The sequence below is a fragment of the Cladophialophora carrionii genome, assembly GCF_000365165.1.
Source record: "Cladophialophora carrionii CBS 160.54 unplaced genomic scaffold supercont1.5, whole genome shotgun sequence".
Taxonomy (NCBI): Eukaryota; Fungi; Ascomycota; class Eurotiomycetes; order Chaetothyriales; family Herpotrichiellaceae; genus Cladophialophora; species Cladophialophora carrionii.
The window spans coordinates 1444007-1457050 of NW_008481830.1; the positions used below are offsets into that span (position 1 = coordinate 1444007).

Consider the following 13044-nt stretch of genomic DNA (forward strand, 5'->3'; position numbering starts at 1 on the left):
TGCTTGAAGTCAGGCTTGCGGAGCATGCCTACGACTCCCCCCAACTCTGCCTCCTCGAGACCGTCCCTGCTCACCACCTTCTCACCTCGGAAACCTCCATCCCAGACTAGGCCCAACAAGGACCGCTCTACCCAGTGCTGGGAACCCATGTAGAACCATACTGTAGAGATCTCGTATTGTCGAGGCAATGGCGTCTTCCCATGCGTTCGGGATTTTTACAGTTGGGCTTTCGCGGGCTAGAACGTTGAGTGTTGAAGCCGTGGCCCGTAGACATGCAGCTGGGCCCCGGTCGCGGACTTATAGCAGCCAGTCACCTCGCCCGGAGCCACCTCGCTTCGCCCCATCACCGTGCCCTCACTTGTCTCTCACACCGACGTCATCTGCCCTGCGTCAATTGTCAGAGTTTTGGCTTTGATTTCCAAAGGTGCCCGTGCGTGCTCCCTATCCCCTGCCGATAGCGAAAGGGACTTTAGTAAACCGACCTGCTGCACCACCACCACTCACTCACCTCAGCCTCTCAATATTGCTTTCCATCGAACTACTTACCCGCGTGTCGGCTCAGCTGGCTGTCTCAAACGTTATCTTTCTTTGTTGCCGGCGAACAATGAGTCCACATTCCAGCCTGCTGTCCGCCTTGTCGCGTGCACAGTCCAGACCACAATGACGTAGATCTGTTGGGGCCGTTTCAACATCTGCAGAACACAGCACCGTGGTACCTCGTACCGTGCACCTTGTCATCGATCCTCCACACCTGATATTCTACCGGTATACCACAGCCCTGCACAACCAGCACACATATCTCCACGAGTTCCCAGGTCTCGACACCGTTGTGGACTGTCAAAAGTGGTTGCTCGACCTGTGGGAAACACCTTTCAATAACAGGGACAATTTTCTAGTGGTCAAGAATTGATGACAGTACACCACTATACATCGACCTCGCCCCTTCCACCAGGGCCACTGGTCAACGTCACCATGTCCGCCACCACGACGGCGTCCCTCAAATCACCCTCACATCCCCATTCCCACGCGCACTCACATTCGAAATCCCATTCACACTCCCACTCCCATTCCCGCTCTTCGCGGCCTTCGACCACGCCACGCGTCCAGCCAGCTGTCGCATCTGTCGGCCAGCCTATGCCACCTCTCCTGTCCCCCACCAGCGTTCGATCGCCATCGAATTCCAAAGATGTCAAGAGCCCGAGCCCGAGCTATTTTGGATTTGTAGTGGGCGATGACTCAATACCTGCAGATTCAAATCCGGGGAAGCATGTGCGCCAGAACTGGAATTTCGCCGGCTCCAACGCACAGAAGGACGTTGCAACGCCCCGGCACGTACCGATTGAATCGAACCCCGATTTTGAGGCGTTTAGGAGACAGTCGGAACATAATCACAGGTTCGCATTGAACACCGCATTCAGACCCTCGCAGTCGAGGACGAACTCGGACCTCAGTTCGACGGCTTCGCCACTTGCGAAAAGGCCTGCCATTGAGAGGAGTGCACAATCAACAGCAAATGGAAACACCCGAATGGAAGATGTCTCATTCTTTGACATTCCGAGACAACAATCGCCCGACTCTATGAACCGAAATAGCGTGGCCGACCATCAACACGCTCGATTATCTCTACCTAATAATGAATTCCGTGGACCTCCTTCCGGCATTTCCAAAATCTCCAGCCGCTCAGAAACACTACCGTCGTCGGCGGAGAAAGACGTACCGCCCATTGTTTCCCCTACGCAAATTGCTGAGATCCTCCGCTCGCAACCCTCCAATGTGTTAGTACTGGATCTAAGAGTCTATCAGCAGTATGCGTCGGCCAGGATACGGGGGGCTCTGAACCTATGTATCCCCACGACCCTGCTGAAACGGCCTGCGTATAACGTCCAAAGGCTTGCCGAGACCTTCGCTTCAGCTCGAGACCAGGAAAGCTTTGCGCGCTGGCAAACCTGCTCCTACATTGTCGTGTACGATGCCAATTCGTCGCTAGCCAAGGAAGCCGTCACCCCATTGAATGTGCTCAAGAAATTCACGTCTGAAGGATGGAAGGGCACCGGTCTAGTCGTTAAGGGAGGCTTCTTGAAGTTCCAGAAATTAATCCCCGAACTGGTTGACGATGGTCCTGTACAGCAAGGTAATGGCGCCACCTCTCAGCCGTTGTCGATCTCAGCCCCTGGAAAAGATACCCTCGCGGTCGCCGGTGGTTGCGCCATGCCAACAACAAAATCAGCGGCAAATCCCTTTTTTGGAAACATCCGCCAGAACATGGACCTCATCGGCGGCGTTGGTCAGATGCCCATCAAGAAGCCCCATGAACTCACGGCAGAGACGGAAAAGCATATGCCATCCTGGTTGAAGAGGGCGGCCTCCAAGTCCAATGAAGGCAAGTTGGTCTCCGACAAATTCCTAAACATTGAAAAGTCGGAGCAAAAGCGCATGCAGGACGCCCTCAGCGCCAAGGTCTCGTACGGAACTCCACGCGCGGAACGACCAGAAAGAATTCAAGTGGCCGGCATTGAGAAGGGGTCCAAGAATCGTTATAACAATATTTTCCCTTACGATCATACGCGGGTCAGGCTGCAGAACGTACCGAACGGGGGTTGCGATTATATCAACGCCAGCCATGTGAAGGCGGAATTCTCCAATCGACGGTACATCGCCACGCAAGCGCCTATTCCGGCGACTTTCAACGACTTTTGGCGCGTGGTTTGGGAACAAGATGTCCGAGTGATCGTAATGCTAACGGCTGAAGCTGAAGGTGGACAAGTCAAGAGTCACGTCTACTGGAAGCCTGGCGAATATGGTCAACTGAAACTCAAACAGCTCTCCGAACGCCAAGTGAGTCTGGAACCAAAGAAGCCTGCAAACAAACCTGCACCGACCACGCGTCCATCAATGGCCCCAAGAAGATCCACAACAGCCAATATCCCGGGTGAACGCAGTCGAGAAGAGGTCAAATCGCCGAGCTCCAAGGCGGCGCCGACTGCCGTCGTTCGACACTTTTCCCTCAGCCATGCCGCATATCCTTTCGAGCCAATGCGTGAAATTACTCAGATCCATTATGCGGACTGGCCCGATTTCGGCGCTCCGGCCAGCCCGACTGAACTCCTCGGGTTAGTGGAACAAGTCAATAAGTACGTCCGAGGCTCTGCCTCGCCGTCCAGTATTGTTGGACCGGATGAAGCCGCTCCCAAAGGACAGCGTCCTATCTTGGTTCACTGCAGCGCGGGGTGCGGACGGACAGGCACCTTTTGTACGATCGACTCGGTCATTGACATGTTGAAGCGGCAGAAGCTCTCCCACGACGGCGACAAAGATAGAATGGAGGTGGATGCTGACGAATGGGTGACTCGCGACGATGTTGACTTGGTCGCCAAGACTGTGGATGAGTTCCGTCATCAAAGACTGAGCATGGTGCAGAATCTACGTCAATTTGTTTTGTGTTATGAAAGTATTTTGCAATGGATTGTTGCGCTAGAGTCGGAGCAGCGCCAAAAACGACCTGGGCTACCAGACCCGCGGAGGAGTTATCACGGTTGAAGGGTTCGAAGCCCAATCCAGGATGAGACATGCATAATGGCCACGAGGAACCATGAATATCGTCATGACCTGGGTAGGGTTGAGACTGATGGTGTATAGGACTGGCAAGTCCGGATTGTGGCTTGCATAGCATGGCATACTGCATTCTCTGGCATCGTTCCAGAATACGCATAGCAAGGCGGGCATGGCATATACATATTGCACATGTTTTGCAGCGGGCAAGAACAGGCATTGTGCCGAAAGTTTCATGGATCCTTCTCTGGTTCTCGTCTTTGTCGCATGTTTCCATGATATTCATGTCAGGCGCCTAGAGGCCACTCTGGGGCCAGCATCTGTGGCTTCGCACACAGGTGCCCGAGGTTGAGACACTCGGACTGGGCATCTGAATGGTGAATGGGTCCGGCAGCGTTTGACTTTGATGTTGACAGGACATCTGCTGCGCCTGCCCCAGGACTGCGACGGCTGAGGGAGCACGAAGAGTGCGAGCGTGCTGCTTCGCCTCGAAGCTGGTTGTGATGCAGCTGATTACACATACACAGTAGACGTAATTCAACGCTTTTCACGTTCTCGAATCTTCGCAGGATTGTGGGCGTCTTGGCTGTACTATGCCGTGTCCCGATCCTGCGTTTCTACAGTCGTAACGTTGCTCCAGAAACTCGGCGACACAATATTGTTCAAAAGTACAATGTACACAGCACGCAGTAGAGTACGGAGGGCTGGGCACGAAATACCCAGTACACTCCTACGAGTCTCTGACCTGGAGTCGGAATCCGCCATGTTGTTTCTTCTAAAATTGGCATCAACGCGAAAAGCCCCTCTAAAAGCCGAATTTGTTAACGTCACTAGCGTCTGCTTCGCCATTGGCCCCATTGCTGGGTGGGCTCGCTAGCGCCGAGATCGAGTGGCTAGCTGGCATCACAGCCTCGTTGCTCTTCGACTCGCGGCGACTGGGCCAAGCACGCCACGCTGAATCGAAGGCTGCTTAGATGCGGCGTCCGCGTCCTGACGGAGTCGAGTTACACAGTACTCGTACTGAGGTACTGGGTACGTTCGAAGTACCGGGTACTGGGTACTTTGTCGAGGTCAAGCCCGTGGTGAGTAAGCACTAACAAGCCGCCACTTTCCTTCCTTCGCAACTTCCGCTCCAGCCTCATTCGTCACGGGAAAATGCTCAGTCATTGTGTTGCGCCCGCTGCTTTCTCGTCCTCTTTCAGGCAGCAGCGGATGCCGAAGTCTGCAAGACAAAAGGCAGAGACACCAGCCGCGGCAAATCTCCTTTCCGTCATTGTCGCTGACCGCATACAGGCCGCTGCCATCGGAGGACTTGGGGTCCTGCTGGAAAATGTTGGTGCGAGCTGCTTTGGTGGCTTGCGGCTCGTGTTCAGGCCCCTCGGCCAGAACGAGACGGACATCTCGGCGCCGTTGGCCCGTTGCTTTTTTGATAAGCAGCCAAGACTCTAAAACGATTAGAGGCTCGCTTGTTCCGGTCGGGTTGGCCTGACTTCTGAAAGCCCTTCCACAGTAACAACGCACGAAGGAGCCAAGGATCTGCCTGCCGGGGACCTGACAACGAGCTGAGCCTGATCGGCTGCCCAATGCAGCAGCGACATTTCAGCATTCGGCAGGACGATCATTGCCCAGGAGCTGGCGTGGACATTCTAGTCGACGCGTGCCTGGAAGCGATATGCATCCCCCCGTCTGCTGAATACCGTGAACGGGCATGAGAAAGCCAAGCCAACTCGTCCGGGGACCAGGTCATCGACGTTCTGTGGAGCGCAAGGCAATCTGCTTTGTTGATGCTATCCCTCTTCAGCCCTAACCTCACTTCCTGCTAGCATTTTCTATTCCCGATGTCATGGTCTTATAAAGCACACTCCTTCACCCACCTTGCCTTCGTTTGGGGATTTGCCACGCACCGCTGAACACTTCGCTGTTGTTAGTCATCCGGGCATCCGACCTTACGGAGTACAGTACTTGCCATTTAAGAGCAAATACTTGTTCATATCTTTCCCTCTCTCTTCACTTGCTCCCGAAGCGACCGCGTCGTCCTCGCCAGGACCCAAACCGACACAATTGCGTACTCGTCGGTCTCGCAAACCGCACCCTCCTTTACCATGTCGAACTATCTGCCTCTCTATGCGGCCATGTCGGTGTTGATGGTCGACGCCGTCATCGAGGTCGCCTTTGTTGGATCTATGGTTGGCTTTCTCCACGACCGAGCAGGAAAGTTTTTCACCATCAACGCGCCTAACGGGGCCTTCGACCTGCACGGCAAGCCCGTGGGACTTCTCGCCGACCAGGGTCACACCAGCAATGGCGCGGCCGGAACCGCTCTCGTACTCGTCGGTTGGTTGGGACTTCTCACGATTTGGTACGAGAAGAGACGAGCCAGGAAGGTATGTGGTACACGCATCAGTGGTCGGCCGGGATTTAAGCTAACGGCGAATTTCTCAGACACAAACAACAAGCCACTCCGGCATCTTCATCTTCTGGGTCGTGATGACCGTTCTCTCAGCGATGCTTACGCTGGCCGCGCTGATCTACACCTTCGTCCTCACTGCCCAAACCGACGATCAGAGCATCAACCTGACAGTCGCCGCCGCGAATGCCGAGCCCCTAATGTATCCGCTCGACAAGTGGACGCCCGAGAACTGGTTTGTCGCGGTGCTGGCCCTGCCGCTTGCGCACGACAGCGATCGGTCCAAAATCAGCAACAACCTGCGCCTGATGAGAGGCTGGCGATGGAACCTCATCCCCTTGTTCATCCTGGGGCTCGTTGTCGCCTCGTTGGCCGTGTGGGAACTGGTCTCCAGCCGGAGATGGAGACAGGGTGACTCCAAGGAGAAGTTCCGAGGTTCGACCCAAACCTAGACCTGCTAGCGGTGCATTCGATCCGATATGAAGCACTAAAAGAGGAGGGGGAGGAGGAGGATGAGCAGGAGCGAGGAGGCCTATGATTTTTGCAGGATACCCTCTTTCTACGTTCTATTTTATTCCTACACGTGGTTATCCTTTCCCCTTCATCTGTGTCTTTCAGCAAGCGAACTGCATGGGAACGGACAAATTGATACAGTATCTTCAAGACGGCCTCGGACGGGCCTCGTCACTGACGACTTGACGACCATCGTCTGGACGGACATACGATAATCATAAGACCACGGACGAGTATATACTATAATGCCAAACACAAATGGGGAGTTCTACTATGTTATCGGAATTGATCCCCGTGACGTTCAACATGGCAATTGCAGTATCATCATGCCGAAATCTGGATATGTAAATAACTACCTATCACTGTCGCCGTGCACAAAGTACAAGTACTACATACGTCTCCAGAACGGACACGATACCATACCACGGATACTCGTACGCAGCATCAAAGCCCATGTTTCAGCCTCACAACAGCCAGGAAACAACTTTCAGCATTCTGCAGTATGCAATGGGGGGCCACGGACCTCGCACAAGTCATCATCACAATGTGGAGCCACCTGGTGCAAACCCTGGTGGAGCCGTCGAGAAGCATGGACTCTACTTACTCGGCACTCTACGAAAGGATCTCGCACGCCAATTTACACGGTACGAGCACAACAAGCAGAACGAGCAGAAGCGTGTGGCAGCTGGCACAAGCATCGCCACGCAATGCCACGGCACACGCCAGCGTCGCGCTTGGACAGCGCACAGAGCACAGTGACCGTGATCATCCTTCGAAAGGTCAAAGCTTAGTCCTCGCTCCCGCCCCAAAAATAGAAGGGCTTAACTAAGTAGGTAGCTAAGCCCGATATAGGGCGGATGAGGGCCGAGCACCCCGGAGCTCGATCCCCTGGGACTTGGCCACGTCCACAGTACGAGTACTGGGTACAGGGGCGCGAGTGGTCGTGAGGGATCTGTGCCCGCTAGTGGCAGTCACGCAGGCACGCAGGCACACAGGTCAAGCTTGGCTGGTGGCTTGTTCGGTGTTAAGACATAGGACACAGTATTCCATACGAGAGAATGAAGGAATACTCAGTAGAAGTGTTTTGCAACAGTTGCGAGTCTCGACCTTTCGACTCTCGAATCTCGACTCTTGACTCTTGCATCCTGAATGCTGTATATTTCCTATTGTGAAGGCTTGGTGTCTTGTGTGCACGCTCTCATGACAAGCTACCGCGCCTTGCACAGGACTGACAGTTATTGAGTCCTCCTCTAGCCTGTCTCCCCAGGCTTCCTGCTTCCACGCCCCGTCGCCACGTAACCTGGCGCCTTGAGGACTGTGTGCGCTGAGGCGGCATTAATTACAGGACTTGGATGTTTCGTTATATCTACTTTACTCGTATTGCATCCCCGCCTCCCTGGATCCAAGCTCTCGCGTCCACGAGGTATTATGAACGCACACACACACATTCTCTCTCATACTGTACCCAGGGTGGTCAAGAAAAGAGCTCAGAGCTTGCGATCACAGTCGCAGCCCGTGGGGTACAGTTCTCCATTCGACCAAGACAAGATCGTGTCTGCTCTGAGCACACCTCGCGATCAGGAAGGGAGTCTTGCGCGCCTTCGTTTGGCAGGCCGGAACAGATAACAATACTCTGTACGCACAGACGGCACATCTCCCCCTACTGCGTACTCCGATTCGACGCTCGTGGGGTGCCGGCATTGACTCTTTCGGGAAGCCTACGTTTCCCCGGCCCACGGCTCCCGATGCTGACTGTGCTACTGTGATACCTGTGCTACAAGTCTTGACATTGTCCGTACATTCGTACATCAATCATGTGCCATGCCCATACCGAGTTGACCCTGGCATACTGTATCCCGCTGCAGGCCTGAACTCGATTCTCCGAAGCTGATCCGATCCAGGCCAGTCAAGTCAAGTCAGGTCAAAGTCAAGTCAGCCTTCCTACATACAAAGTACCGACATAGCCAAGATGAAGCCCAGCACGATAGAAACCCGACTGTTCATCAACAACGAGGTACGTCTGGTCTCGCTTTTGTCGCATGTGTACACTCATTACTAGTATCTGACTGTCTGGTCTTCCCAGTTCGTCGAGCCCAAAACCGGCAAGACGTTCAAGATCTCCAATCCGGCCACCGACCAAGAGATCTGTGACGTGCATGAAGCGTCCAAGGAAGATGTCGACCTGGCCGTCAACGCAGCGGAGGCGGCATTCCCGCACTGGAGCTCGCTTGCCGCCCATGAACGGGCCATGTGTATGTTCAAGTTCGCGCAGCTCGTGCAGCGGGACGCGCAGCAGCTGGCCGAGCTGGACTCGATCTGTATGGGCAAGTAAGTGAGGGCATGCAGGACGAACGACTTACCCAGGCTGGCAGGCCGGTGGACGACGGACCATGATTTTGAGTAGAAGCGGCACTGATTGATTGACTGACTTGTCACTCTTGCACGCAGGCCCGTCGAATTGCTGAAGAAGATGGACATTCCTGCCCTGGTGGGCGTGTTCAATTACTTCGCCGGCAGTGGATACCACATCGTGGGAGAATCGAGTCTCAGTTCGCCGAACTTTCTCAACGTCAGCGTGCGACAGCCTTACGGCGTGGTCGGGCTGATCATACCCTGGAATGTATGTACGGTGGTTGCGGTGGTGGCTACAAGACCCGGCCCACTCTCTGCCTGCCTGCCTGACTGACTGTGACCCACAACAGGTCCCCATGATCATGTTCGCCTTCAAAGTGGCCCCAGCCCTAATATGCGGCAACACGGTGGTGCTCAAGTCGTCCGAGAAAGCACCGCTGTCGTCGCTGAAACTGGCCGGCCTGATCAAAGAAGCCGGCTTCCCACCGGGCGTGGTCAACGTGGTCTCGGGCTTCGGCGACCCCACGGGCACGGCCATCGGCATGCACATGAAGATCCGCAAGATCTCCTTCACGGGCTCGGTGGCCACGGGCCGCAAGATCCTGCGCATGGCCGCCGACTCGAACCTGAAGAACGTGTCGCTCGAACTGGGCGGCAAGAGCCCGGCCATCATTTTCGGAGATGCCGACCTGGACGCCGCCGCCCGCTACACGCACTACAGCATCAACCACAACAGTGGGCAGCACTGCCAGGCGAACAGCCGCGTGCTGGTCCAGGAAGGCGTCGCGGACGCGTACATTGACAAGTTGAAGACGTTGATGGCCAAAGTCACCATCGGCGACCCGGCCGACCCGACCACCTTCCAGGGCCCGCAGTCTGATCATGCCCAATTGGCGCATATCCAGCGGCTGGTCGACGAGGGGGCCAAGGACGGGACGTTGGTCTATGGAGGTAAACGACACGGCACGACGGGTGCGTTTATCGAGCCCACGATCCTGAAGAACGTACCCACGCAGAGTGCCGCGTATCGGGAGGAGATTTTTGGGCCCGTCGTCATCGTGAATACGTTCAAGGATGAGGCCGACGTGTTGGCCGAGGCCAATTGTACGGATTTTGGGCTTTTCTGTAAGTGCCCACCGCGGCCCGTGGCCTGTGCCTTTGCTCTGTGGCCTGTCTCCATCTTCTTTTCTGTTACGCCCAAATCCGGACGAGAGAGAGGCCCTTTTTCACGTCCTATCTCCTACATATAAGCTAACAAGACAAAACCTCCCTGCCAGCCTCCGTGTATACCTCCAACTTTGACCGCGCCGTCCGCGTCGCCAAGGCCCTCGAGGCCGGCGCCGTGGGGATCAACTGCTCGGTGCCCGTGCGGGCCGTGGACATGCCCATCGGCGGCTGGAAACAGTCCGGCATGGGCAAGGAGCTGTCCCTCCACGGTCTGAACACGTACACCGAGTTGAAGACCATCTTTATGAAATATAACGCCGATCCGACCAGTATGGCGGTCAATACGTGGCACAGTGGACAGATGCAGAACGGCATATGAGCTTGTGAATAAGTGAATGAGTGGACCGCTCTATGCTTGAAGAATTTCATTCAGAAGGCCAGCTTGACGTCGCCAATGAATGGATAGATATCGGTGTGCATGGGGGGTATGGATATGGGTATCATCTTTCTTCCGGCCTGCTCTACTGGGTTCTGGTGTCTCCAAGTCAATCCTAGCCCCCGTGGTATATGCACAATACGATACAATATACCGGGAAGCACGTGTCCATGTTCATGCAAATGCCGATGCCAATACCGTTGCAAGGTCAGAACTTGAAATCCGAGATATATGTTCCCATCACAGCCTGGACACGTTCTTGCCTCCGACTAGATTCGCAACCAGCTTGCCCATCACCTTGCCCTGCTTGATCCTGTCTAGCGCTTCGTTGATGTCTTTCAGGTCGACCATTTCCAACTCGGGCACCACTTTTCCCGACGCGAGAAACTCAAGTGCCTCTTGCATGTCGGCCTTGGTTCCAGTCTGGTTCGACCGGACAATCACGTTCTTCTTGAGTAGCGGCCGGAGGGACATGCTGGGGTGGGGAGAACCGTAAGTAGGTGTATATCTTCTCTCGCAGGTCGACTCGCGCACGGAAGGTACTTACTGGAGGTTGCCAATGCCGATGGCCATGATCTGGGCTCCGAACCGTGCATATTCGCCGGCCGCACTGGCAGGTTAGGTCTCATGTCAGTAATCGCAATTGCACCGACCAACGGGCCCACGGGGGTCCAAGACCGAACTCACTCATACGACGATTGATGCGGGCTCAGCACGAGGATATAGTCTGCACCACCGTCGGTTTTGGCAACAATGGTCTCCACAAGGTCGGGCTTCGAGAAATCAACAAACACGTCGGCTCCCATTTTTCGACAGAAGTCTTCCTTCTCAGGCGATCCTCCGTCGATGGCGAGAACGTTCAGGTCCATTGCCTTTGCGTACTGGATCGCCAGGTGGCCCAGCCCGCCTGCCGCACCGACTATCGTGCACCACCGCCCTGGCTGGGGATCCATGCGCTTCAACGCCGAATAAGCCGTCACACCAGCGCACAGGATCGGACACACACTCGGTAAGGAAACCTCCGCTGGGATGCGCACCAGCTGCGCCGTCGGGAACGAGATATATCTCTGAAACGTGCCGTCTCTGTGCGCGCCCGTGACCTTCTGGTTGTAGCAGTGGTTCTCTGCCCCGGCCTCGCACGCCTGACACGTTCCGCAGACGTGACTTCTCCACGCCACACCGACGATATCACCGACATGGAAGGCATCGGACCCTTCACCCTCACTGCCACTCCCCAGGGCGACAATCCTGCCCACGCCCTCGTGGCCGCCGATCAACGGGCGGACAGGGTCCTTGGGCGCAGGTCCGCCGCCATCCCGGGCATATACATCACCATGGCACACGCCACTGTAATCCAGCTGGACGAGTACTTCGTTCACCCCCGGCGTCGCTACGGGGAGTTCCCTGATCGTGTACGCATCGCCGTACGGGCCCGTCAGGACAGCAGCGGGAGCACTGCCTGGGGCCTTCACATTGATGTCGCCGCTGATGTTGCCGTTGACACTGCCGTTGACCTCGGCGCCAATAGATCCCATGATTCTGAGATATCTGATATCCGCGGAGCAAGTCTCTGGTTGTAAGCAGTCCTAGTCCCCTCACAGTCAGATGGCGAGACTTGTACTCCTGGGGTATGGTCGCCAGCACCACCACAGGATGAGGAACCACAAGCGTCGGCGAACCTGCTTGGCCGTCTGTCTGGTCAGAGGAAGGGTCCAAAGTGAATGGCTAGTCCTGAACAGCACGTGATATCCAGCTCATGCAAGTGGTGCGAGAATGACCAAGAAGTTCGAGAAGCTTCGTGTCATCTTGACACGAAGACAAGTCGTTCCACGGGGGTAGGGGTGTAAAGAAAGATAAAGGGGAATTCGCCCGCAGTCTCGTGGCGGAGGAGTGTGGACTACGATGTGATTCGATCCGGTTTGGGTTTGCGTCTGATCTGGCATGGCAGCCCGAATGCCCTGCCTGCCGGCTGACAGGGGAGGAGGGTCGAACGAACAACGACCCACGAACGACGAACGGACGAACTCCTCATTGCCGGTAGAAGGTGCAGCCTTGCAGGAAGGCCAACCACAAAGGCGGAGCCGGGGCCAGAGCCACAGGCAAACCGAGGCCCCTGCGTCGTCCAACTCATCCCGGCGACTCCCCGATGGGCTGCTGAGTAGGCGCCGGGTGAGCGAACCCCTCTACCCCACGTTTCCTCGTCGGTACAGCTGCGTCGTCGTGTCTGCTCGTTCGGTCGAATGAGTCGGCAGTGTATGACACCGAGACTCGTAATGTGTAGATTCCGGTTCCAATGGTTACGGGACTCTGGCTCGTCCCACGCAGTGAGTTTCGGAAAAGCCGAACTTGGCTTCAGAACAGGGAACTGTCCCGCGCTCGGTGCTAGGAGTGGCCCATCTGTTTCCTCCCAGAGATTCTTAACTACTGTTGTTGGTTGTTGCAGCAGAGTGTGCTGCATGGATATGCTCTCTTGCCTCAGAAAGGGGAGGTGTGCCGCCTAACTCGTGCCCGCAAAACAGTAGTCACATTATACAGCAGTAGACACAGTACGGAGCATACAGTACATACAACGGGGAACACTGCGTGTGACACGAGATATTGTCCCGGTGTATCCACGGAG

General features: G+C 55.5%; 5 protein-coding genes across 5 annotated transcripts; 3 read left to right on the forward strand and 2 right to left on the reverse strand.

The window, feature by feature from the left end:
- Window positions 1-972: 972 nt before the first annotated feature.
- Window positions 973-3537, forward strand: G647_06349 (uncharacterized protein; the record flags this gene model as incomplete). The annotated part of the gene is made up of 1 exon (XM_008730671.1): window positions 973-3537. One exon carries the CDS (start codon window positions 973-975, stop codon window positions 3535-3537), a length of 2565 nt encoding a protein of 854 aa, XP_008728893.1.
- Window positions 3538-5651: 2114 nt separating this feature from the next.
- On the forward strand, window positions 5652-6408 carry G647_06350 (uncharacterized protein; the record flags this gene model as incomplete). Its single annotated transcript, XM_008730672.1, has 2 exons — window positions 5652-5933; window positions 5992-6408. The coding sequence occupies 2 exons, from the start codon at window positions 5652-5654 to the stop codon at window positions 6406-6408; spliced, it is 699 nt and encodes a 232-aa protein (XP_008728894.1).
- A 2030-nt stretch (window positions 6409-8438) lies between these two features.
- On the forward strand, window positions 8439-10367 carry G647_06351 (uncharacterized protein; the record flags this gene model as incomplete). Its single annotated transcript, XM_008730673.1, has 5 exons — window positions 8439-8483; window positions 8553-8797; window positions 8918-9089; window positions 9172-9946; window positions 10099-10367. 5 exons carry the CDS (start codon window positions 8439-8441, stop codon window positions 10365-10367), a joined length of 1506 nt encoding a protein of 501 aa, XP_008728895.1.
- Window positions 10368-10664: 297 nt separating this feature from the next.
- On the reverse strand, window positions 10665-10898 carry G647_06352 (uncharacterized protein; the record flags this gene model as incomplete). The annotated part of the gene is made up of 1 exon (XM_008730674.1): window positions 10665-10898. One exon carries the CDS (start codon window positions 10896-10898, stop codon window positions 10665-10667), a length of 234 nt encoding a protein of 77 aa, XP_008728896.1.
- Window positions 10899-10967: 69 nt separating this feature from the next.
- G647_06353 (uncharacterized protein) lies at window positions 10968-11959 on the reverse strand (the record flags this gene model as incomplete). Its single annotated transcript, XM_008730675.1, has 2 exons — window positions 10968-11034; window positions 11112-11959. 2 exons carry the CDS (start codon window positions 11957-11959, stop codon window positions 10968-10970), a joined length of 915 nt encoding a protein of 304 aa, XP_008728897.1.
- Between the last annotated feature and the right edge of the window lie 1085 nt (window positions 11960-13044).